Below are 22541 nucleotides of genomic sequence, written 5' to 3' on the forward strand. Positions count from 1 at the left end.
TAGAAGGTCACAGTGGCCAAATGCTGGCACACGACAGAACTTGTATTGGGCAAATAATACACATATGGAATACACACCATGTGCATGCCAAAATGTTCATCCTAAAAAACTAGGAAAAAAGTGTGTGTGGTGCGGGGGAGGGGGAGTTTTATGACAAGTTGAGGACCAGGCCTCAGTTGAGGACCAGGCCAGTGCCAGTCACTGAGTGCAAATCCCATCTGGAGCGGCTGGGGCCACAGAAGCATCCCGCTCAGCGTCAGCAAGCTGTTGCAGCACTGAAAGCCTGATGCCTTAGCCTAACTAGATAAAAGAAAGCCTTCAACATGCAGAGAGCAGTCTAAATCCTCCCCCCAAGTATTAAAACTCCTACTGGCTTTAGGAGGGGCAGAGATGGACAAATGCCCTTTCCAAGGCATCCTGAGCGAGCTGCAGCCCCCTCCCCGTTAACACCTCCAGCATGGGATACCCCAAGTCACATCCTGCAGCTCAGCTCCCTGTCACATCCCATCCCTGCTGCAGCTGCAGCCCAGTCTGCAGATCAACCAATTTAGCTCTTCAGTCTTCAAGTTAGATACAGCATGATTAGGATTAATTTATTTCTACAGTGAGAGATCAACTGATCCAGCCTGTTTGCGCCTTCAGAGTCAATTAAATAGCTAGACTTTTTCCAGTACAAAAAAGTATTTACATGACTGAAATGTTGGTCGCTTTCCTAATTCAGGTTCATGTAAGCGTGCAAAAAATTTCAACTTCACCTCTTTTTTATCTTTAAAAAATTGTAGGCATTTATATAAGTGAAAATTTGCTCTTAGAATGGTTTACAGTCAGACTTTGAATTCTCAATGTGGAGAACAGCAAAAATGAATTATTTTGAAAAAAGGCATAAATTTTAGCTACATGTTAATAAAGCTCAACTATATTATTTTTGCCTTGGATGAAGCAGCACCTCTTATGTTTTGACAGCTAAGTTTTAATTACAGTAAGAGAAGAGCAGTTGTAATGTTCTGATAAAGCACAGAGAATTATTTATTTACTAACCTGTGAAGCAGTTATTCTGTGAGTCTTCAGCACAGGATACACATGATTGCATAATATTTTTTGCATAGGATGCCTATAATTATTGGACTGAGACCCAACATATGAATGAACAGCTTCTCAGTCCCCTGGTTTTTGGTCCATTTCTGTAAGCGTACATAGAAAGGAAGGCATTTATTTAAAACTCTGCATTACAGCAAGCATGAACAACTAATTAGGAATAAATCTATAAAAGGATGGAGAGCTAATTGCTGGGCAGCAATTCATAGAATGGGAGAGACTCATAACGCCACCAAACACTTTCTGCAACTGAATTTATTATATAATGTATCTAGAAAATACTAGAAAAGTATTAATATAATATATTAATTATATATTATATTATCTTATATATTATATTAATATTATATTTATTAATACTATTATACATTATATATAATTAATATATATAATGTATCTAGAAAATACATTATACTATTATATAATGTATCTAGAAAATACTAGAAAATACTAGAAAATACTGTGTTATAGCTATTCAAAGTAAAGAAAATATATTCACAGAAACCACAGCTTCAGCTAGAGTAATTTCTAAGCTCTTCTATACAGCAACCACTCAGAAACTCTATTACCTGGACAAAGGAAGAAACCAGGTTTTCAGGACAAAAGGATGGCATGGCATGGCATGGCAAGGGTAACCTCTAGTAAAGTGGCATAGTTTGTCATATCTGACAACCCACTGAAGAAAGTTATCACTAGTTAGGGGCCTGACCCTGCATTCCTTAAGTAGACAAAAATCCCTTTGAAGTCAATGAAGCATCCTGCTCAGATAACTATATCAGGATTTGGCAATTAATGAAAACTTCTAATTTCTTAAGTAGGTTTTCCCTGAAAAACAACAATTACATGTTACTTAGAGCAACTCCTCGGCTGTGTGGGTTTGTTTCTGGCAACTCTCACAGCAGAGTAACTGTTTCTCCCTAACTAGGAATTACCAAAAGTCAGAACCACATTGTTTCCTATGTGCATTGATCTGCCTTAAGTGTTCTTCTCTAGCTGAAGCCTAGTTGAAGGTTTTGACAGCTTTGCATTCAAAAGGTCAGTAAGCAGTCCTCAGGGCAATTTGATTTAAACCTTTAGCATTTTGCATACTCCCAAGCAGCAGTGCATAGTAGGATGTGTGTGTTCACAGCCTCCAAAAGGTCATATTTCCCAGCCCTCAAAACAAAACCTGAGTCAGAAATATTTCAGCTTGTAGAAAATATCAGAAAAAGCTATCAGACAATTATGAAAACATTTTCCATTAAATTAAACTCAAAAGGACTTAAGAAAAACAAATTGTGATGTATGTTTTTAGACTGTGGTGTATTTCAACAGAAAGTTTTACATTCTGTCACGTTTAGGAAGGCTGCCTTATCTGTCTTTCCTCAAGAGGCATGCTCACTTAATGTCTGTTCAGGTTTTCCAAGCCGCTTTGCCTCCCCCCTCCCCGAAATCCCAAGCCTCTCTCTGGGATGAAAACCTGAAACCTACAATGCAGAATTTGTTTGAAGTCTCATTAAGCAAGAAACCTCAAATTAAGGACAGCTCAGCAAAACAAAACATTTTTCTACAGAGTCACGTGGATGTAAACCAAGCATTACATGGAAGTTCTCCCTCATTATCCCCTTTGCAAGCTGTTTGTATTCTGATTAGCGTGCTAATGATATATGTTCCACATAGAAAAAGCAATTAAGTCTCCACTTCAAAGAAAAATGATTTAGTGTAAGAGTACCAAACCTTGTGCTCGCATCTCCTACTGATTTTGTGATGCTGCAGAGCAATACGGCAGCTGTTAAATGCTTAATTCCCATTTACAACAATAGAAGATGGTAGGTGTTGGTTGCCTTGTAGACATATAAATGTTTCAATAAGGCGCTTCTATGGCACCAGAGGTATGGATTCTTGGTGGTGGTGGTATAACTGCAGACAAATTAGTGAGCTCCTCTCAGTTCACATCGTAAGAACTGCACATTGATTCCTTTAAAGAAATTGTTCATTAAAAAGGGGAGATACTAAAATAAACAAACTGCCCTAAAAAAGCAGAATCTTAAACAAAGAAAATTTGATAAGACCCTATGTGAAGAACCCAAGCACCAGGACAAACTAATTAATGAGAAACAGAAAGGAAAATGCAAATGAACAGGCAGCATGAAGAACGACAGACAGAAGGGCCCGGTCTCCTAACAATTGACATTCTTTTTGACCACACAAAACATGAGTAAAATGAAAACAGTATTTAAAACTACACATATTCAGTTTCAATTACTTCATATGTGTTTTAGCATGTTATCATTGTAAATATGTAATTCCCACTCTAGGGAATTGATAAGAGTATCATGTATTTACTAAAGCAGCATTGAAGTCACACTGAAAAAGGTACACAAGCAAAAAAGGAAATCTGTGCTGATCCAGGACGCGTTTCACATTGACAGTATGCCAGAGGCATCTGTGGATTTCAATGAGCCACATGCAGATTTTTGTAAAGATACTGTCAATTAGTGAAATAGCACCAAACTGTGCTATGGATTTACAGAACAAATCAAATGGCAAGGCACTAGGTAGCTTGCAAAGTAAGTTTATGTATGAAACAACAAGGTTAGAGAGAGAAAAATAGTATAGAGAAGGAAAATGAGTAGCCTACACTCATACATTTTGCCTAGGTTTGATGCGTAAGTACTCAACCCTGTCTCTAGTAAAAAATAATTTGTTTAATATGCTACAGATGTGACTTATTAATAGTAATTTAAAATAATTTAAGTCATGTGTCCTTTGAGCAGCATAAGTGAAGCCTCAGTGGCACTTAAAAGAAATTAATGTTTTAGCTTCCTACTAACCCACAGCTCTGCCTCATGATGCAACAAGAATGCTGAAGAATCACCCGCACCCACCTTGGGAAGTGAAAGATTTGATACAAATAACAGCCAGCCCAAAAATCTGTCAGTTGAGAGAAATGAATTTTGAAGAAAAAACCACAGCCCCCACTGCCCCAAACCTCCAAGTTATTGTGGAATGCTTCTAAAGTCTCCTTTCCGTAACACCAGACTGCACTGCATTTTCACATACATGACCACCTTTGGAGTAAATGAGAAATTTTAAAGAAAGACAATTTCAGACCAAAACCCTTTAAGGCAATACAAATCAAATTATTGACATCGATTGAAAATCTAAGAAAACCTCACCCACAGCAGTCTAAGTAGACCTTTGAATTACAAACAGTTTATACTGCAAATTGAGGTTAATTTGTATACTTTACCTTTTTTAGGCTAAATAAATTCACTTCCTTGACAGCATCATACTTATTTATTCAGAAACACTATTCGCTGTATAACGGTAACAATTAACACACAAATAAACGTCACCACCGCCCTGATTAAACACGAAGCAGAAGTGGTTTAACTTCGCCAGAAGAAAAGTTAAGCCCCTGAAAAATTTCCAAGCGGTTTTACACCGTCCTGGGACCATCTAACCCCACCTTCTAAGAAGCTTGCTGCCCAAATCACATCCCCCTGCTTCCCGCCCCGCTCCAGGCAGCGGTGACAGCCGAGCCCCCTCACGCTTGCGGCTCGGCGGGGCGCGAGGCCGGGACCGCTCTCCCTCCCGCCGGCCGCGCGGGACGGGCCCCGCGGCGCGGCCGGCCCAGCACCGCGACGGCGCCACCTGGCGGCCTTCCCCGGCGCCGCCGCCTGGAGCAGCGCGGGGGCCGGGAAGGTACCGCGCTGCGAGAAGAAAAGGACTACAGGCAGGGCACAGTCTCAGCCGTTTTGCGAAGAGAAAAAAGGAGGAGGACTACAGGCAGGGCACAGTCTCAGCCGTTTTGCGAAGAGAAAAAAGGAGGAGGACTACAGGCAGGGCACAGTCTCAGCTCCGTTTTGCGAAGAGAAAAAAGGAGGAGGACTACAGGCAGGGCACAGTCTCAGCCGTTTTGCGAAGAGAAAAAAGGAGGAGGACTACAGGCAGGGCACAGTCTCAGCTCCGTTTTGCGAAGAGAAAAAAGGAGGAGGACTACAGGCAGGGCACAGTCTCAGCTCCGTTTTGCGAAGAGAAAAAAGGAGGAGGACTACAGGCAGGGCACAGTCTCAGCTCCGTTTTGCGAAGAGAAAAAAGGAGGAGGACTACAGGCAGGGCACAGTCTCAGCTCCGTTTTTCAGGTTCTGTTAAAGCCAGTTTGAATCAGTATTTACCTGCAGAAGCCATAACCAAGGGCAGGGAACTGTTTAGCTTACAGCTCTCAGGCTTGCAGCAGCCCAGAAAACTACTACCAAAAACACCTGTGAATTTTCAGTGCAGTGTTTTTAAAGCTGAGAAGAGTGAAACTATTCCTGTTGCAGCCCTCTTCTCCCTCATGTGACGGTCAGTCCCTGCTCTAGAATTAGCATCTTGCTCAAGTCTCCCCTTAAAAGATACTTTCTTCACAGATCTATGCTTTTTAACCAGATGTGCACAAAATCTCTTACCAAATGTCAACCCTATGTACTCCTTTTTTCAACAGATTGGTACATTTAGCTCTTACCTACCTGGAAATTTTCCTGCCTTACCCCTCATCTGGCGCTGCTGAGTGTTAAGAGTAATGAAATTACAGTGTAACAGAGATGGTCGTTAACACACAAGGAAGCAGATGTTAGATTCTCATCCGTAATGCCACAGTCAGCGGTCTGCAGCTGGCCCACAGAGCCATACTAGGAACAGTGTTCCCGGTGAAAAAAATAGGTAAGTGTTCATGGTAGCATCTTTGGAGTTGCCCCCCAAAATCTAAGTGTATACAGAGTGTTACGTGCAGAAAATACAAGTACAACAGGACATGCAGCAGATCCAGGAGAGCAGCACCCAGGTTGGCCAAGCCAGCACCCTTGTTTAGTTGTTCGTGACCCCCTCCCGAAACCTCCCGGATTGCATCCCCTCACACTGCCCTTCCCGCAGACGTCAGGGCGTTTAGTCTCCTGCAAGAGCCAGGGTTTGCAATTTCAGGATTCCTTGAGATGCTTCAAGACCACTCTGCCCACTTCCTCACGACGAACAGGCGGCCTAGGACAAGTCTTCACCAGGATGTTTCCCATACAGGCGCCTGCCCTGACTCAGAGCTGGCAAAGCTCTGTACCAGCCTGTCACCCCTTCCACAGACCTCCCTACATCCGAGTGGCTCCAGCCATATAAGCCATGTCTCTTGCTCCTCCTGGTCTTTCCCTGGCTGCCTGTGAGCATGTTCCGGCACATGAGGTGGGCCCCCTTCAGCCTGTAGCATCCTCCACAGGGGCTGCCTCGCTGCCATCACTCTGCACCAGTACTTAACACCATTGACCTCTCTTCTCTTACTTAACCACAAGCTGTTATCACCATTCCTCAACAAATGTAGTTTAAAGCCCACAGAAGGGACTCTCTGCACTCTGTCACCCACCACTTCTCGGTGTGAACGCTTGGTTCAGGCCCATCTGGCTTTGAACCTTTCCCTTAATGCAACTTGTTCCTTTCTTCATCTGTTACAGCGCCATAGCAATTTTGTGAATTCATACCTAAGGGTAGAGAAGAAGCCTTTCTTCTGATGCCAGAAGTCACAAGCTTTCAGCTTCACCCATCTTGAGAATCTCCATCCACCACCTGCCTAAGTAGGGCCTCCAGCTGCCCCTTCTTATTCTCACTGCGTGATTTGGTCTTTTGCCTCTACAAGGTCTCTGCGAAGACCCTTATAACCTCTTGCTGTTTATCCTTCCTGATGCTACAGGTCTTCCTACACTTGACTTTTCCTACGCTTTTCCTACACTTCACTTCCTACACTACACTTTTCCTGTAGCTCTTTCATGGGGCAACTCAGTGCCTTGCCCACAGCAGAGCTTCTGCAGGCAAGGCCAGCCCTGCCCTGGCTCCAGGAAGAGGCAACAGGTACTTCCTGCAGCCCAAGACCTGGCAGCAGCATCCTTCTCCATGAGCTTCCACCCATGAGCCAGGGCTGCTTCCCCCAGCTGGCACTGGGGACCAAGCCCTGCAGCGCATCCCCATCACTGCTGGGCAGTCCATGCTGCCTGGAGCCGAGTTTTGGGGCCCCTTTTGCACCCCTGCCGCACTCGCCACTGAAGTCTGTTGGCTGCACGCCTGCTGACCAGCTGAGAAGGGTGTTCCTACAGCAGAAGAGAGGAACCTGACCCTCCCTCAGCAGCAGTCAGCTGGCATTTCTGTGGGGCCTCTACCATTGCCTGTCTGCCATGTAGTGTTTCTAGGCTGGCCATACAATGAAGGCTCACAGCAACCTAGAGCTTTTATAAAAACATGATATTAATTTTTCAAAGACTGCATGTCGTGGGAGCAGAACACTAGGAAACAGCACTGCTGCACCTCAACACCTATACAAAAGTAGCAGCGTATTGTGGTGGAACTGCTGCCCTGGTCTACCGAGGAGTACACTAAAATTACTGAATTCTTGCTATTTCAAGACTACCGATTTGCACTTGAAAGAACGGAGTCACAACTTATTAGAATAAACTTTTATTTACTGCTCTCAGGATCCTTATTTTATACTTTAAAGTATGCAACAAAACCTGCTACATTCAAATCTATACAGATTTACTGATATATCATTCATGTTTTACAAAACTGCATATAGATTTGGGAAATTTGTATAAGTTACCTTTATTTACATGTCATATTCTCTAATGGCCTAGTCAAAGAATAAAACAAAGTGGGATTTTAAATATCCCTTAAGACCCATTACATTTGTTACATAATTTACATATCTTTATAGAGAGATGTGCTACACTTCCTTCTTGCATATTTATAAAGACTGTGACTAAACAGAAGTTTGCTGGCCAAAGCTAGGTACTGTCATTTCCTCAGATCATATTGGTAATAAAATGTTAAAATTAGAGCAAGCCAAGTATATAAACCAATTTTTTCTTTTAGAACCAACTTTGCTTATCATTTTAACCAGCACTTGCTCAAAAAGTGTTAACATTAATACAAAAAATACCCACATTTACAAAATAAATCAAACTAATATTTATATGACAAGTTGATCTACAATAAATTGCACATTGGTGGTTATGACTTTGGTTATACTGTATTAACAAATTTGGTTTCTAACTAACAGTGGAGAAAAAAATATAAAAATGCAGCTATAGAAACTAGCATAACCTGTAAACATATTACAGAACCAAATTCTGCACCTGGTTACATGTGCATAACCTCCATGCAGTTCAGAGAAGTTTGCACGTATCAGACTGCTGAATTTGGCCCAGAAAACCCTGTAAACATGTTCTTTATTGTTATGTAGTGCAATACTGCAAGAATGGATAATAAAGGCCTCTAACTACCAGTAACTAATACTGAGTGATATCCATACAAATTTCACTTTAAGATTAATTTGTTGCAAAAGGCTGAATTGAAAATATCCATCGTTGAACTACAAATTTCTCAAAAAAGTGATGAACACTCAATAAACCAACGACAGTATACAAATTGAGACAAAAAATGGATATAATTTCTCATTACAGTTCAGAATTATGCTGCTTGCCTGTTTTATATAAAAATCCTGGTTTTGTTACACTGTTTTAACAAAAGCAAGTTAGAAACAGAAATCTAACAAATAAAATGTGTCAGCAAGTCAATGTTCTGCAAACTGATGGCTGATAATGCAAACAAATGCTTTCCAATGTTTTACCTAATATGCTGAATTATAAGGTGCTTTGGGCAGATCTGTAGCAAACAGCCTGAAGCAGCACAGATTATGATACTGCATTACATAAGTTTGATGGTTTGGGGGTTTGTTTATTTTGGGGGGGGGGGGGGGGGGGAGTGGGGTTTTGTTGTTTTTTTAATTTATTTTATTTTTAAACAGTTTAACAATTTCAGTTGCTCCTCTTCAAGCAGGAATTTAAATTTACACCCTCTGCAAAGATTTCTTCACAGTTTTACTTCAGTAGTTTACAGCAGGACAACGTCAAATACTGTAGAAGAGGCAACTGCTTAAAAACATTTTAGTTTTTTACTTACTTGGCACTGGCCCATCCAATGTGTATATTGTAGTTATTAGCAAAGTACAGAAAACTGTGGAAATGGCAAAATACATTTTCAAAAGTTTGTGAATTTTTAATACTTACTTATTTTACAAGTGATACTATGACGATTCAATAGCCATGTGACTAAATACAATGGTAGTCCCTGGAAAATTCAAATCTGTTTGTAAACCCTTAAAATTAAATTGCAGCACTGGACCAATACAATTTAAGTCTGTTAATCAACCCCATCAAAACCCTGAGTATTTTCAATCGCTAGAAGAAGTTTATCCCATAAATCTTCAAATGAGTCATATGGAGGCAAATCCAAGCGATTAAAGCTGAAAAACAGATGAAAACTTAAGTATTTTATCACTCTTACTAAAGGTCATAATTTACTTAAATTAAATACTCACCAGGTATGAGCTCTTGGCAGTTTTTCAGGGGTACCCCACTGTTCAACTGTAAACAACTGTGGTCCATTTGAACCTGCAGAGAAGAATACATCAATTTTCACCCCATTATGACAATCTTTTATAATTAGATATTCAAATTATGAAATATTTTGGTATTTTGTAATCCAATTCTGACATTAGTAGGAGCTACCTATATGAATCAAATACAGTCTATACTCAGTAATGGTCAATAATCCAAATTCACTTGTATTTTTAATTATTTCTTGCTATATCTTAATTTCAAGAGACTTTTAACACCTTAAGCTCAGAAGTCTAAGACCTAAATGCATATGCATAGTAGTTGGCATTGAAAAATTTTATGCAGAAGAGAGTTTTATACTCTATAAACTTTGCATGTAAAAATTTAGACATGTTTATCACAATGTGCCAAATTATATAACCTGGCAGAAAGTATTCAATATCCACCTCTACCTACGCAAGAGAGCAGAGTAACTGAGAACTTTTTGGAACACGGTAACCATATGTGTACTCCACGGATGTACATATGCACCTGAGAGAATTTTTGCCTAGCAAGTGCAGTTCCAGCTATGCCTGTTGCCTTCAGCAACTGTCTTACAGCATGTCATATCTGAAAGTTTCTTGGACCTCTCAAGTCTTGCCAAGTGGATGCAAGGGCATTTTGTAACTATTTCCCCAAGCTGTTGAAAGCATTTGTGTATGCCTGGAGAAGACTGTGTAGTTAAAAAAAAAATCACTATCTCGTCAGAGAACAGGAGATTATCTCTGAATGTGGGTGTTCTCTGACTATTCTACAAGGAGACCATCAATACAGTTAGAGAATTGTATTCCAAGGCAGACAGCTACCCAAGAACGAGTAGCCTTCAGCTTCTGAAATGGAAGATGTGAAACATGTTTCAGATTAAAGATGAACAGCAGTAATGAGAACAGGTTGATCTCTGAATACAGATGAGGTATAAGTGCTGTGTAGAGTACCTTTAGACCTATGAAATTAATTTGGTTTTATAATGCAGAAAGACACCTTCCTGGGTTTTTTTATGACTCCTCCAAAATGTTCTGTTTGTTTGGTTTTTTAAACTATGTAAGTTATAATTGTCAGTTCAAAAAGATTTCATTTGTGGTTTTATGGAGACATAAAAAGAGAAATGTATACGTATTCATAATGAAATGGTATTATAACAACATGTAATAATGTACATTGTAGAAGTGGATTTGGAAGAAGATGTTAGCCAACTTATATATAGGAAAAAAAACCCAACAAAAAACAAAGACAATTCATCCCAAACATCCCTTTCACAATTACTAACATACACAAAAAGGTAGGAAATACCAATCAATGCACAGAAACTATACTTCATACAAGTCTAGTGAATGAACCAGACAGATGAGAGCTGGCACTGAGCACTTCATCCTAAAATATTATCAGTGAGGCAGATATGTCAGTAGTTGTGGAAACACTTCCAGCTTCTCTTCTTTACTTTCTTCTTTGGGTTACTTGTTTCTTCAATGCAGAAGGCTGGTTACAAAAGGTAACTAGTAAGAATGCCTGGAATAAGGATGAAGCAGAGAGGCAGCTCTATGACTGATGGTGCATTCTACCGTGTGACAAGAAAATAAAACTCCATTTTAATAGCTAGGTAAGAATAAGACTTCATTTTAGCTATCCAACTAATTAACTAGAGACTGGCAAAGCAGGGAAGACAAGAAATACAAGAAAGCCACATTTGTTCTATGTCCTAGTTCTCAAACTTGGGTGGATTTGCCCCCATACACCAAGCACTCCCGTTTTATGAGCAGAAATGCCTCTCTGGGCCACAAGAGGGAGATCTCCCGCTAGAAAGCAGGAGACTTTCTAGGACTGCAGCCCGAAGGTGGGAAGAGAACAACCACAGCGGCAGCCCGGCAGCAGCAAAAAGCCACGTACCAACACAAAGCACTGAAGAACCACCTACAGTTCTTCAAATACAAGCAGGTACTAGAAATGTGACTGTGATCATTACTGGGGTTTAGTGAGGATGGCATGCTGGCCACAGTAAAGCAGAAGTAACTGCAAGAGAAAGAAACAAAGCACTGTGCAAGACAACTGCTAATTGAATTTTTCATTAATGAGTGAATAGAACTACAGAAACTGTGACTTGGCCAGAAGACTGCCCAAGGATATCCTAATCCCTGGGCAGAAAGGAGCCAAGAGCTTCAGTAGTTTCTTTCCCTATATCATTCCTTAGTTCTGTCTCTGGTAGAGTTTTTAGACAAATAAACAAAAATTCAGAGGCAGCAGAATTCTGATCGGGTTCCACTGTGATAAGCATGTGTTGTAACTCCAACAGTACCAAGGTTCAGGTGCAACAGCAGGCACATGTCTCAAGTCCACTGAGGGCACTGTCCTTCCCATTGGAACTCACAACTCATTCACTGATGGAATGGAAAAAATAAACCGAGTATTTACAATGAAAACGAAGAAGCAGAAATGGGGACACACAGTGGGTGGTATTTGTTCGAAATTCTAGTGTTTTATAAACAAATTACTGTCTTGTTTACAAAGAAGGAAATGTTTACTCAAATACACAAGTTAGGCTATTCAGTCATTTGCATAGGATCTCAAGCACTTTTAGCCTTAATAAAGTAGTCTAGCAGAAAACATAATAGCTGATGGCAGCTGAAAACAGACTTCCCATAAGCAAAACACCCCCACCCTTTGTGGGCTGTTCTATCCGCTTGCCTGCGGTCTTTCCACAGTGGGTTTTCTGGCTTTGGTATTAAAGTCTGCTCCCTGCTGCCATCTGCTTGTTTCAGTCTCTGCATTGTAGGTTCACTACTTTTCTTTTGGCATTATGTTTAACTTGTGTCATGTCAGTGGTCCTCTTTAGAGTATATCCTTAAAAAAAATTGTTATCTGTAGAACTGTGGCTTGTGAGCAGATAAAAGCAGTTGGGGAACTTACAAGAATCTGAAGTTAACTGCTGATGCCAGCATATCTTTGTAATCAGATCTTATCTAACTGAGAATTTTCTTCAAGCTCAATCACGTGTTAAACAGAGATTTTTGCAGCTCTGTACAACTTTAAAATCCACATTAATTTGAGAAGTCCTATACTTTTAAAAACTTCCAAGAACAGAATTAAAATGAAGTATTTCTAGAACATGGGAAACGTGTGATCTAAGTGACTCTTCTCTAACTTTGCTTCTTAAAACTGCTAGTATATACTCATTTTTAAAGCAAAATTTGAATAATAATGTGCCTATGTTTGAAGTCAAATATCATGACACTATCGGTATCACATTCTCTGTTACTTTATTGTGAACATAATCATAAGTACTCACCATACAGCTCAGCAAACCCATTCATAGGTACGCGTGATGTGCCAGTAACAAATTGAAGCAATCTTATTCTCCTTTCAGAGTCCATCATTAAGACTGCCTATGTATGATAATGATTACAATTAAAGATTTATTTTTAAATTAAGGTTTTAAGCTAGCAGATTTATGCAACATAGTTTCTATCTCGAAATCATTATCCTTTATATATATATATGCGGTTTTTTTAGTGACACACATAGCCTACTTCTCTGCCTATTGCTAAAAGCTATGAAGTCAACAATTTTTTAATGGCACTGTAACAAGAGTACGGTTACTGGCTTAGCAGGCTGTTAAAATACTTCCCTTGAAGATTTGGCCCCTACTTTCTTTGAAGTTTCCTGATGTTATGAACTAGCAGCCAAATTCCTGTAATTTATTAAACAGAAGAGTTTAACACCTCTTTAGTGTAACCATGCCAGAAAAACCTACACAGAAATATCTTTAACCCCAGCCAGACATAGATTTTTTCGTAAAAGCAAGTATCAGTAGTGTATTTACATTCTTACCATGCATCTCATCTTTAGTTTTCTTACTATCTTTCTCAGGAGTTTTAATGGTCAAATATTTACCTACCTATTGATGAATCACACGATAAACTAGCATAGCTGAAAGGCAACAGCTTTTGAACAGGTTTTAAGTAAAAAAATAGTAGAACTTCACAATACCTTCCAGAACCACTGTATTACTTGATGGTTTATGTTGTAGCCATTTTTGTATTTTGTATGTAGTTTCCAATCAGCCACATCCACATCTCCCAGTCCACACATTAATAACTACACACATTTAAAAAAAAAAAAAAGCCAGAACAAAGTTTAAGTCAGTAACATTAAGTTTCAACATAATTTGTTTTCTTTTCCATGATACACTTACCTCTAGCTCATTTTCATCAAAAATTTTAATCAGATCCTGCGGTATTAGTTCAAAAAAGCCCTAAAAAGATGAGGGAGTTTTTAAAAGATCAAGTCAACATTATTTAAGCATTTTTATTCACTGAGAATGATATTTAGATGCTTTAGTAAACAGAGCCAAAGCAATACATCAAATACAGATGTTTGGACACCAGCAGTCCCCAGTTTGTTTATAGCACTTTCAATTCTGACTTATCTCACATCTTTATTGTGCTACACTGATGGTGAATATATAAGTCTGAATATCATATATGTAATATCATTTATACAAATAAGGATAAACCAGCTAGTTTAATTTAATTCTATTAGTTTGATTTAATTTTCATTTCTGCAGAGTTCATTAAATAGTTTGCACTACAGCTAAAGCTGTCAGCCAGGATTGAGAAATAAGCAAATTTTTCAATATGAGTTATTAAACACCTCAGTAAAAATATACCAAAAAGATTTTTAAGTCTGAAATAATTCAAAACTGACACTACAAACAGCATCACTGCCTTTTTTATAGCTGTAACAACATTATCTGTGGGTCTTCAGGATGTCCAGAAAAGCTTGTCTAAGCTTAGATGCAACAGATTCTTAAAATTTTTTTGTAATTAAAACTATACCTCTTTAAAGGCTGCCATTTGTTTCTGTACTCTGCTCACAAATCTCCACTGAATTACAAGACTGTAAAAAACCAAAAACATTTAAAATAAAGGCAATTTATATACAAAGCAACAACTTCCTTTTGTTGATACAACTAACACACAGCCCCTATCACTAGAGGGGCAATCCAGTGAGATACATCACACAGTGACCACTACTTACTGAATGTAGTCTCTCTTGTTCTTGTTGGTGACAACTATTTCTGATCCACCACTTTTCAGTTCATGTTGATGGGTCTAAATGCAATACACAGAATAGGTCTTAAATGAAATACGTATGTAACAGAATTCATATGTTAATATTAGGTAATTTAGCTAACTCTTGAAGACTGCAGAATTTGAAAACTATGAGAAATAGAACCAGTTTCACAGGTCACCTGAATAAATAGAATTTGGTTGATTGTTTTAAAAAATGTATTACGCAGGGATGCCAGACTGCAATGGGCAACCTCCATTTTTTCTGACCTGCTACAATAAATCACCTAAGTTTGCACACAAGTTGTCAGTAATGTGGACTTCACTAACTGCATATTCAATGACCCAGCCTTTTTCCCAAATTTCAAGGAAAAACACTTACAGAACAATTTCAGCAATGGTCCCAGTAAATAAGTGAACCAATATGCATATCTGTTATATAATGACTTATATTACTAGAACCTCAGTAGACAAATATCTGATTTTCAGTTCATTACAGATGTACATTTTCACGCTCCTACTTAGGATCACTTTAGTTACACAAGACCACAAAGGCTATTATCCTATCCTACTATCCTCTAATTTGAAATTTTTATTCAAGACCTGTGGTATTTGTACATGACTTATCTTAGATAGCTTTCTACACAACAACAAACTTGTTTATTCCATAGTTTTCTAGTACATCTTAGAGAAAAAACACTATTATTATCTCCCAGGGAAATTTATGATTCCAACCATTTCCAAAAGAGCTCATCCTTTCCAGCCAATCACATAAACCCAACCTCTACTCCAGATTAAGTAATGGGAGTATGGGTATCTTAGCCTCAGTTGCATTCACAGCAACAGCTACATTTCAATACAAGTATTACTTAAGAAAAAAGCACGAGCTATTTTTTAAAGCTCTGCTTATTCCCAAGTCCTTTATCACATCACAGCCAGGCTAACAGAGCACTGCATGAGCATGTGCCAGCTAAAAGAAGCAGCTGAGTGAACAAACCAACGTGACTGTGAATGAAGGGTTTTTCTTAATACCACAGAGATAAAATCAGCTAATTTCACAGGTCAAGTGTACGTAAATATACTGACCTGACCAAAAAGTTCTTCATCAACTATAAATCTTAGGTCCAGTTCTGTTGGATCATTTTCAAGAATCCATCTCAGAGAATTGTAATATTCACTATCCTAAGAGAGAGAATAACAAAATAGTAAATACAAAATAGAGTAGCCACCTTTTAAGCTACAAAAGGCTTCATTACAGCCCAGTGAATGCTGCTGCCTAGGATAATCCTGTATTGGATACAGAGATTCTGCAATTGTACAAAGCCACAAAGACCTTTAAAGACATTTGAAACCTGAAGACTCAGCAATCTCAGGACTAAAATTCTCTCACGTAGCAAAATGATGATAAGATGTCACAGCATTATCTGAAGTAATGTGTTTTGGACTCTTCTCTGTCTCTCATCCTGTATTTATCTTCCCTTTATTGTTAGGTGTTACTACAAAGAGCCTTAGGAAATGAAAATTAAGATAAAGCCAATCGCATCCTGTGCTTCATCAGAAGAAGTGTGGCCAGCAGGTCAAAAGAGGTGATTCTCCCCCTCCTCCGCTCTCCTGAGACCCCACCTGGAGTACTGTGTTCTCTGGGGTCCCCAGCATAAGAAACACATGGACCTGCTTGAGCAGGTTCAGAGAAGGGCCAGAGAGATGATCAGGGAGCTGGAGCACCTCCCCTGCGAGGACAGGCTGAGGGAGTTGGGGTTGTTTAGCCTAGAGAAGAGAAGGCTCTGGGGAGACCTTATAGTAGCCTTCCAGTACTTAAAAGGGGGCCTACAGGAAAGAGGGGGAGGGACTCTTTATCCAGGAGTTCAGCGATAGGACGAGGGGTAATGGTTTTAAACTGAAAGAGGGTAGATGTAGCTTAGATATTAGGAAGAAATTCTTTACTGTGAGGGTAGTGAGACACTGGAACAGGTTACCCAGAGAATTTGTGGATGCCCTCTCCTTAGAAATGTTCAAGGCCAGGTTGGATGGGGCTTTGAGCAACCCAATCTAGTGGAAGGTGTCCCTGCCCATGGCAGGGGACTTGGAACTAGGTGATCTTTAAGGTCCCTTCCAACCCAAACCACGCTATGATTCTGTAGTACTGGGGGGGGAGGGGGGGGAAATCAGGACACATCTATAAATCTATTACTCAGAAACAGATAGGAACTATATTCTGTATTCTTATAGGACAGCAACACCAGTAATAGATTAAAGAGGTCGAATACAAATCACTCTGCCCATGAGTACTCTAGATAAGAGCCATTATCAGGGAAACTAACAAACAAGACAATTGTAAGGACCATGTTTTCCTCTAAAAATGTTACATTGTATCGCTCATTAATATTTTCAGTCTCTGAAAGTATAAGAATGTTTCTTTTTAATAATCAAAAGACATAAACTAATTCAAAAAACAGGTTGACACAGGGATCCCAAAGATGTTTATATTTAAAGAACCTTAGTGTCTAAACATATTTTAAGAAAACATCATAGAAAGTTTAGAGTCAAGTTTTCAATACAGCTTAACTGACTTAAACCAGAGTCTAGGGGTGTCTGATTTTCATTGGAAGTTTTAATTCCTATACAGCTTACAGACTTATAAAAGATACAACCTAAAATTTATTTGAATCATGCACTTTCAACCTTCACAATGTCATTAAAGATATATTAAAAAAATGAATATGAAAAGGAAATCCTAAGATACATGATAAAGCAAATTACTTACCACAGACTCCATATCATGAAGCGTTATTGGTTTTTGGAGCATCATCTTGTAAAAAGGACGAATAAAAAAGGCTTTAAAGAAGAACAAATAAATTGAACTGTAACTTAAAATTCAAAATATGCACACTATTAATCTAAATATCATATTACATAAAATAAATACTAACCATCCAAAAGTTTGCCATGGTAAACAGCCATTCCAGCTACCCGACCTATAAACTTGAAGTAAGAGAGATGATCTTCATTGCAAAGTCCAGAGTTTGGATTGATCTGCAGAGTATAGTTATCTCTGGAGTTGAGGGAGGGAGCAGGGAAGAGAAAGAAAAACAAGATGTTGTACTATTGGAACAGTCCCACATTTGAAGATCTGAAAGACATAACTAGTTAAATCAGGTACTACTTTTCATGAAGTTGAAAAAATAATCATATTTGGATTAATAAATCACTAGTCTAATATTAAACAATACTCAATAGAAGATTCTATTAGCATAGCAGAAATAACAGTTTTGAAACACCACAAACTACCTTTGTAAGTTAGAGATATACCAAAGAGAAAGGCTTAACTCCTATTAATTTTAAAGTAGTCAGAATAACATTCTCCGCATTATTTGTTAAATCACTGCCTCTTCTGCAAGTAGCAAGCATAAGATGGTTGCAAGCATATGCTTGTCTATGCAAAGATGACATGGCTTATGTTAGACTGCTGAAAAAAAAATACAGGTACTGTCTCCACATGGTTCTTCTGTCAAACAAAGAACTAGGTGCAGAATATTGCAGTTATTAACAACTAAACCCTCCTATACAGTTGGGGGGTGGGGGAAGTAATTCCATTCTTAAAGTAGGTATGAGAAATACAATTGATCTGCTTTCCCTAACTAGTCTTCATGCCTTCCAGACCTGTATTACTTACGTAGCTGAATATTCGAACAATCCATAATAAGGATTAAACATTTCTTTAGAGAGAAGGAAGAACCATTCCCTGGCCACTCCTCCATAGTCTAAACCTTTTTCACCATCAAATTCAATCCAAAGTCTTGCTTTAAGGAAATCTGCTCTCTTTACAGCTATAATTCTTCTGTAAGAATCTTCAAGGATTGTTGTGCGATGAATTTTCATTTCAAATCTATTTGGAATATCACTCTAAAAAAAGAAAAAATATATAAAAACATGGAATAATAGAATAAAACCCAGCATCTTTCAGTCTTGCAGAGTATGCAAATTCTGTAAACAAAGAAAGAATGGCACACATCCTTTTCTTAAATAATTTGGAAACATAACACAATATGATTGACAAGAGGCTCTACTTACATACAATTCAACTAGCATGGAGAGTTCCAGATACTAAGTTCTCTTTCATACCAAGAAAACAGGGTTAAAATAAGTTCTTACTAGTAACAGTATATGCTCAGTTGTTCTGCATGCAGTAAGGCATAGAATCTCTTTCAACACTGAAAATTCATCATATTATAAGCTTGATTAAAAAAAAAGCTCAGCGTTTATAAATAAAATTGTTTTGAAACAATTTTACCTGACTTATTTCACCTTCTAGTTCAATATTCTAACTATAAGGCTAGGTGTCCCGTTCTCTTACTTAAGACATACATGACAAACAAGTATTGGTACAATATTAAAATAAAAATCAGTCCACTTAAAATTTGAAGTCACAGGAACAAATCACAAGGTTTATATTTACTATCATATAGGGAAATACTTAAATAAAAATATCCAAGGAGCTCATATTTGCTGCTGAGCTTTCAGAGTAAGCCCCTAATAAACCAGGAATAAAACTTTGCTGAATCATTAAATCACTATACAAGAACAGCGCATTTTCTTGATTTCACTTGTTTTCAGACAGTTTATTTCAGCAATTACTTCAGGCAAAACTGAGAAATTCAGTGAAAGTGGGAACAGGAAATTTCAACTCGTGTTGCTCTATGGCTAAATTAGGATGATGCAATGAAACTCAGTATACTTCAAATTTCAAAGAACTAGTCACACACTGAGTAGAAATAATGAATTTTTGAATGCAGAAATATTTAATAAATCAATCTCAAGAGCACATGTTCAGATATGCTTCCTTTTTATTTTCTTATACTCCTTAAGTAATCTATCCTAAATGTCCCAAATAAAAAAAAACCCCAAACACGAATCCTGCATTTAAATGGAATGCCTATTTATATCCAACAACAGCTTGATCCAAATTACAAACAAAAAATAATTACTTGGGGTGGGGAAGCACATTATTTGTAATTTTCCAAGTTGCAAAATACTGTACAATATTATATCTCTAATTTACATGGTGGCTGAAATATATAGGTCTTTTTCATCATTTCAGAAAGCAGTAAATATCCCTAAATTAAAAAAAAAATAATTATACATATATATATTTTTTCCTGTTTTTAGTTGCAAATCAAATTTTCAGAAAAAAAGTTCAGGCAATAATAAAATCAATTACTAAAACCAAACTTAGCTGATTAAAATAGCGTTCAATAATTAAATCTCAATATAAATCAATCCATTACCCTAATTGTCATTCAGGTATTTGTGAATGCTTAAAAGGCAATAGTAATGTATGCTTTAAAATCTACACGTGTATTTAATTCTTAAATTACTGCGATTATATTGTGTGGCTGAGCTATCTATCACTTCTCAGATTAGGATAATGACATTTGAATGAACGCCAAGCTTGTTTGACTAGGAACACAAGAAATGAGGTGCATATATAATTGTGTGCAATTTACACGTCAGCTCAAAATGTATAGGTTTCAGAAAGGCTTGAGACAGACTTGGTAGGTAAAAGGTGAAGTATGAGTCTAAACTGAAAGGCTATTATTATATATATAAAGTATCTCCTAAGGATACCAAATTTGATTGCAGTTGCGCAGACTCATCGTTATCCGGATATCCAGATGCTATTTACAGTCTTTTATGCTATGCGTTATAAATATATCTGGCACTGCCACTTCAAACAAGAACTTCCAAATGAGATTCATAAACTTAAGATTTTAAGGCTATAACAATCTATTACAGTCACCTAGCCTGATCAAGATGACAGTACAGATTTCTATCTGAACAGTCTAAAAGCTATTCTGAGAACTTCTATTTCCATAATCTGAGTTCCAAAAACTATTATATGCTAGATCAGTGATTTCCAAACTTTTCTGTTGCCAGCCTACTTCCAGGTTCACAACTGTTTCAACCTTTTAGAATGTCTACTTTTTCTATTAGATTGCTTGCAGTCTCATCACTGTATAAAGTCACAAACCCTACTGACAGATTAAATGCTAATTGTTACCCAGTCACTGCTTCACAAATGTATTTGCAGTCAGACAGTAAATCTACCTTCCGTAAGCAGGTTACAAAGTTCCATTTCCTTTCACTGTAACCTAAGCTTTCCTTTGTTTAGTGGCATAAGTTTCTTAACCTTCTGCAGGATTCCTACTGATTACTAACCTGTTTCTTCAATTTCTTTCTGAAGAACTCGTACTTCCGCTTATAGTCCCTGGAGTATGGTACAGCCTTTGAGGGGGGGGAAAAAAAGTGCTTGAGATACTCTAACAATAAATGTAATATAAATTAGTCTATATTTGTGGAACATAGACAATGAATTTAAGTTCTGAAAAAAACAGGAATACATGTTTTACTAAGCATCAAGGAAGACTTGCAATTTATAAATGTATGGACAGTTCAAAACATCTGGAATGAAAAGTACTTGTTTGTTCAGATCAGTTCCCTAGAATTTATCCTGTACTTTACTATTAGGTGATGTGACTGACTAAGCTCAGTGACTGGCCCAGAGCAAAGTGACCAAAATGCCTTTGGTGACTTACATAACGCATAGTCTTTTCTTGCTGTATCATGAGAGACCTGGCTACAAACACCTCTATTTTCCATGGACAGAGAAGGTTGTTTACATATGTGGCCTATTAATAAACACAGATATCAGCTGAACACTAAAACCCATCTATAATTATAATGTGTACCATCTTTGCAATTAGTCCTGGTAATTTTGCACTTCAGATTAAGTATCAAGGCTAGATAATTATTTTTTTCAGTTGGAAGTGAATTTCATTCCTTCTAAAGCCGTGTCGTCCCCCGTCCCGTCCCCCCCCTTTTTTTTTTTTTCAAGTTTACTTCATGAATTGAGCTAGTTTTGTTCTGGACACTGTGGATAAAAAAAAATAAATAAAGTTTATTGCCCACTTCAAATCCCCCCCAGTTGATAAGGAAACTTTCTTACTACTATGGGAGCTGATTTTTCTTTCTGGCATTTAAAGACCATTTCCACAGAAAGCTTTCTAAACATTCTTTAAAAAGAAATAAAAATGCCTTGTTCAAATACCCTGGAAGTTTCATCTTCTAGACTGTGTACCTGATAAATGACAAGAGTTGGTTTGGATTCTAATTAGGAATAGTCTTGAAAAATATTTAAAGCTACATAAGGGAAGCTTACTGGTCCAGTTATTGCCACATTCTGCAGTCGAGGATCCTCCCATTGTGTTTTCTTTGTATCTGCAAGACATTTCTTAATTAGTTCCATTAATTTAGATAATGTTCAGAAATAAAATGATGAGTGGGCGGAGAATACTACATTGTACATACTGTGGTTTATGAAGAATATTCTTCCATCTGTGTGAGTTCTCTCTTCCCACCCTGGCTGTAAGGAAGAGACACTTTTATTATAAATTTCTGACCATACAGTTTGCATAGAACTCAACATGATCTGCAGTTGGGGGCATTCCCCCCCTCCATCTACTCTCAGCACTGGAATTCAAAATAGAGTATTTTTTGTATGAAAAAAGCATGCTGCATTTTCTCATATGCAAGTTTTGATAGTGCTAATTTAAACATTTAAATTGTATCTGCGAAACAAGTATAAAATGGTTTACTTACTGGTAACGGGCCCAGGTCTACTGGATCTAGGGAAGTTTTTCTCCTCGGATGAGCAGAAATTTTCAGTCTTGGATCTTCCTTTGAAAACAAAACAAGCAGCATGTTAAAATTCTTTTATTTTGCTTTTAATTTTTTGCTCTTTATTAATGATTGTGTAAAGAATATACCTAGTACCAACTAGATAATTGCTGCATGATCTGCAGCCAGGTAGTTCCCTGGGGATTCTCAGTCCTCCAGTAGTTTACAATCATCTTCTAATGACCTCTCACTTTATTTTATATATATATATATAAAT

At 37.9% G+C, this 22541-nt stretch overlaps 1 protein-coding gene across 6 annotated transcripts in view; it reads right to left on the reverse strand.

Annotated features, from left to right (window-relative positions):
* Positions 1–7560: 7560 nt before the first annotated feature.
* Positions 7561–22541, reverse strand: part of NEDD4 (NEDD4 E3 ubiquitin protein ligase) — a 67560-nt gene continuing 52579 nt past the window's right edge. For all 6 annotated transcript variants that reach the window (XM_072870714.1, XM_072870712.1, XM_072870713.1 and 3 more), the window contains 15 exons: positions 22247–22324; positions 21956–22010; positions 21807–21865; positions 20807–20872; positions 18264–18493; positions 17521–17642; positions 17355–17425; positions 15677–15772; positions 14559–14632; positions 14357–14417; positions 13714–13773; positions 13509–13616; positions 12808–12904; positions 9470–9542; positions 7561–9394 (listed from right to left, as the gene is read on the reverse strand). In XM_072870714.1, the coding sequence (XP_072726815.1) occupies positions 9292–9394; positions 9470–9542; positions 12808–12904; positions 13509–13616; positions 13714–13773; positions 14357–14417; positions 14559–14632; positions 15677–15772; positions 17355–17425; positions 17521–17642; positions 18264–18493; positions 20807–20872; positions 21807–21865; positions 21956–22010; positions 22247–22324 (1353 nt within the window). In that variant the 3' untranslated portion in view covers positions 7561–9291. The remainder of the gene's footprint in view (positions 9395–9469; positions 9543–12807; positions 12905–13508; positions 13617–13713; positions 13774–14356; positions 14418–14558; positions 14633–15676; positions 15773–17354; positions 17426–17520; positions 17643–18263; positions 18494–20806; positions 20873–21806; positions 21866–21955; positions 22011–22246; positions 22325–22541) is intronic.

The sequence above is a fragment of the Ciconia boyciana genome, chromosome 8 (genome assembly GCF_034638445.1).
Source record: "Ciconia boyciana chromosome 8, ASM3463844v1, whole genome shotgun sequence".
In the NCBI taxonomy this organism is placed as follows: domain Eukaryota; kingdom Metazoa; phylum Chordata; class Aves; order Ciconiiformes; family Ciconiidae; genus Ciconia; species Ciconia boyciana.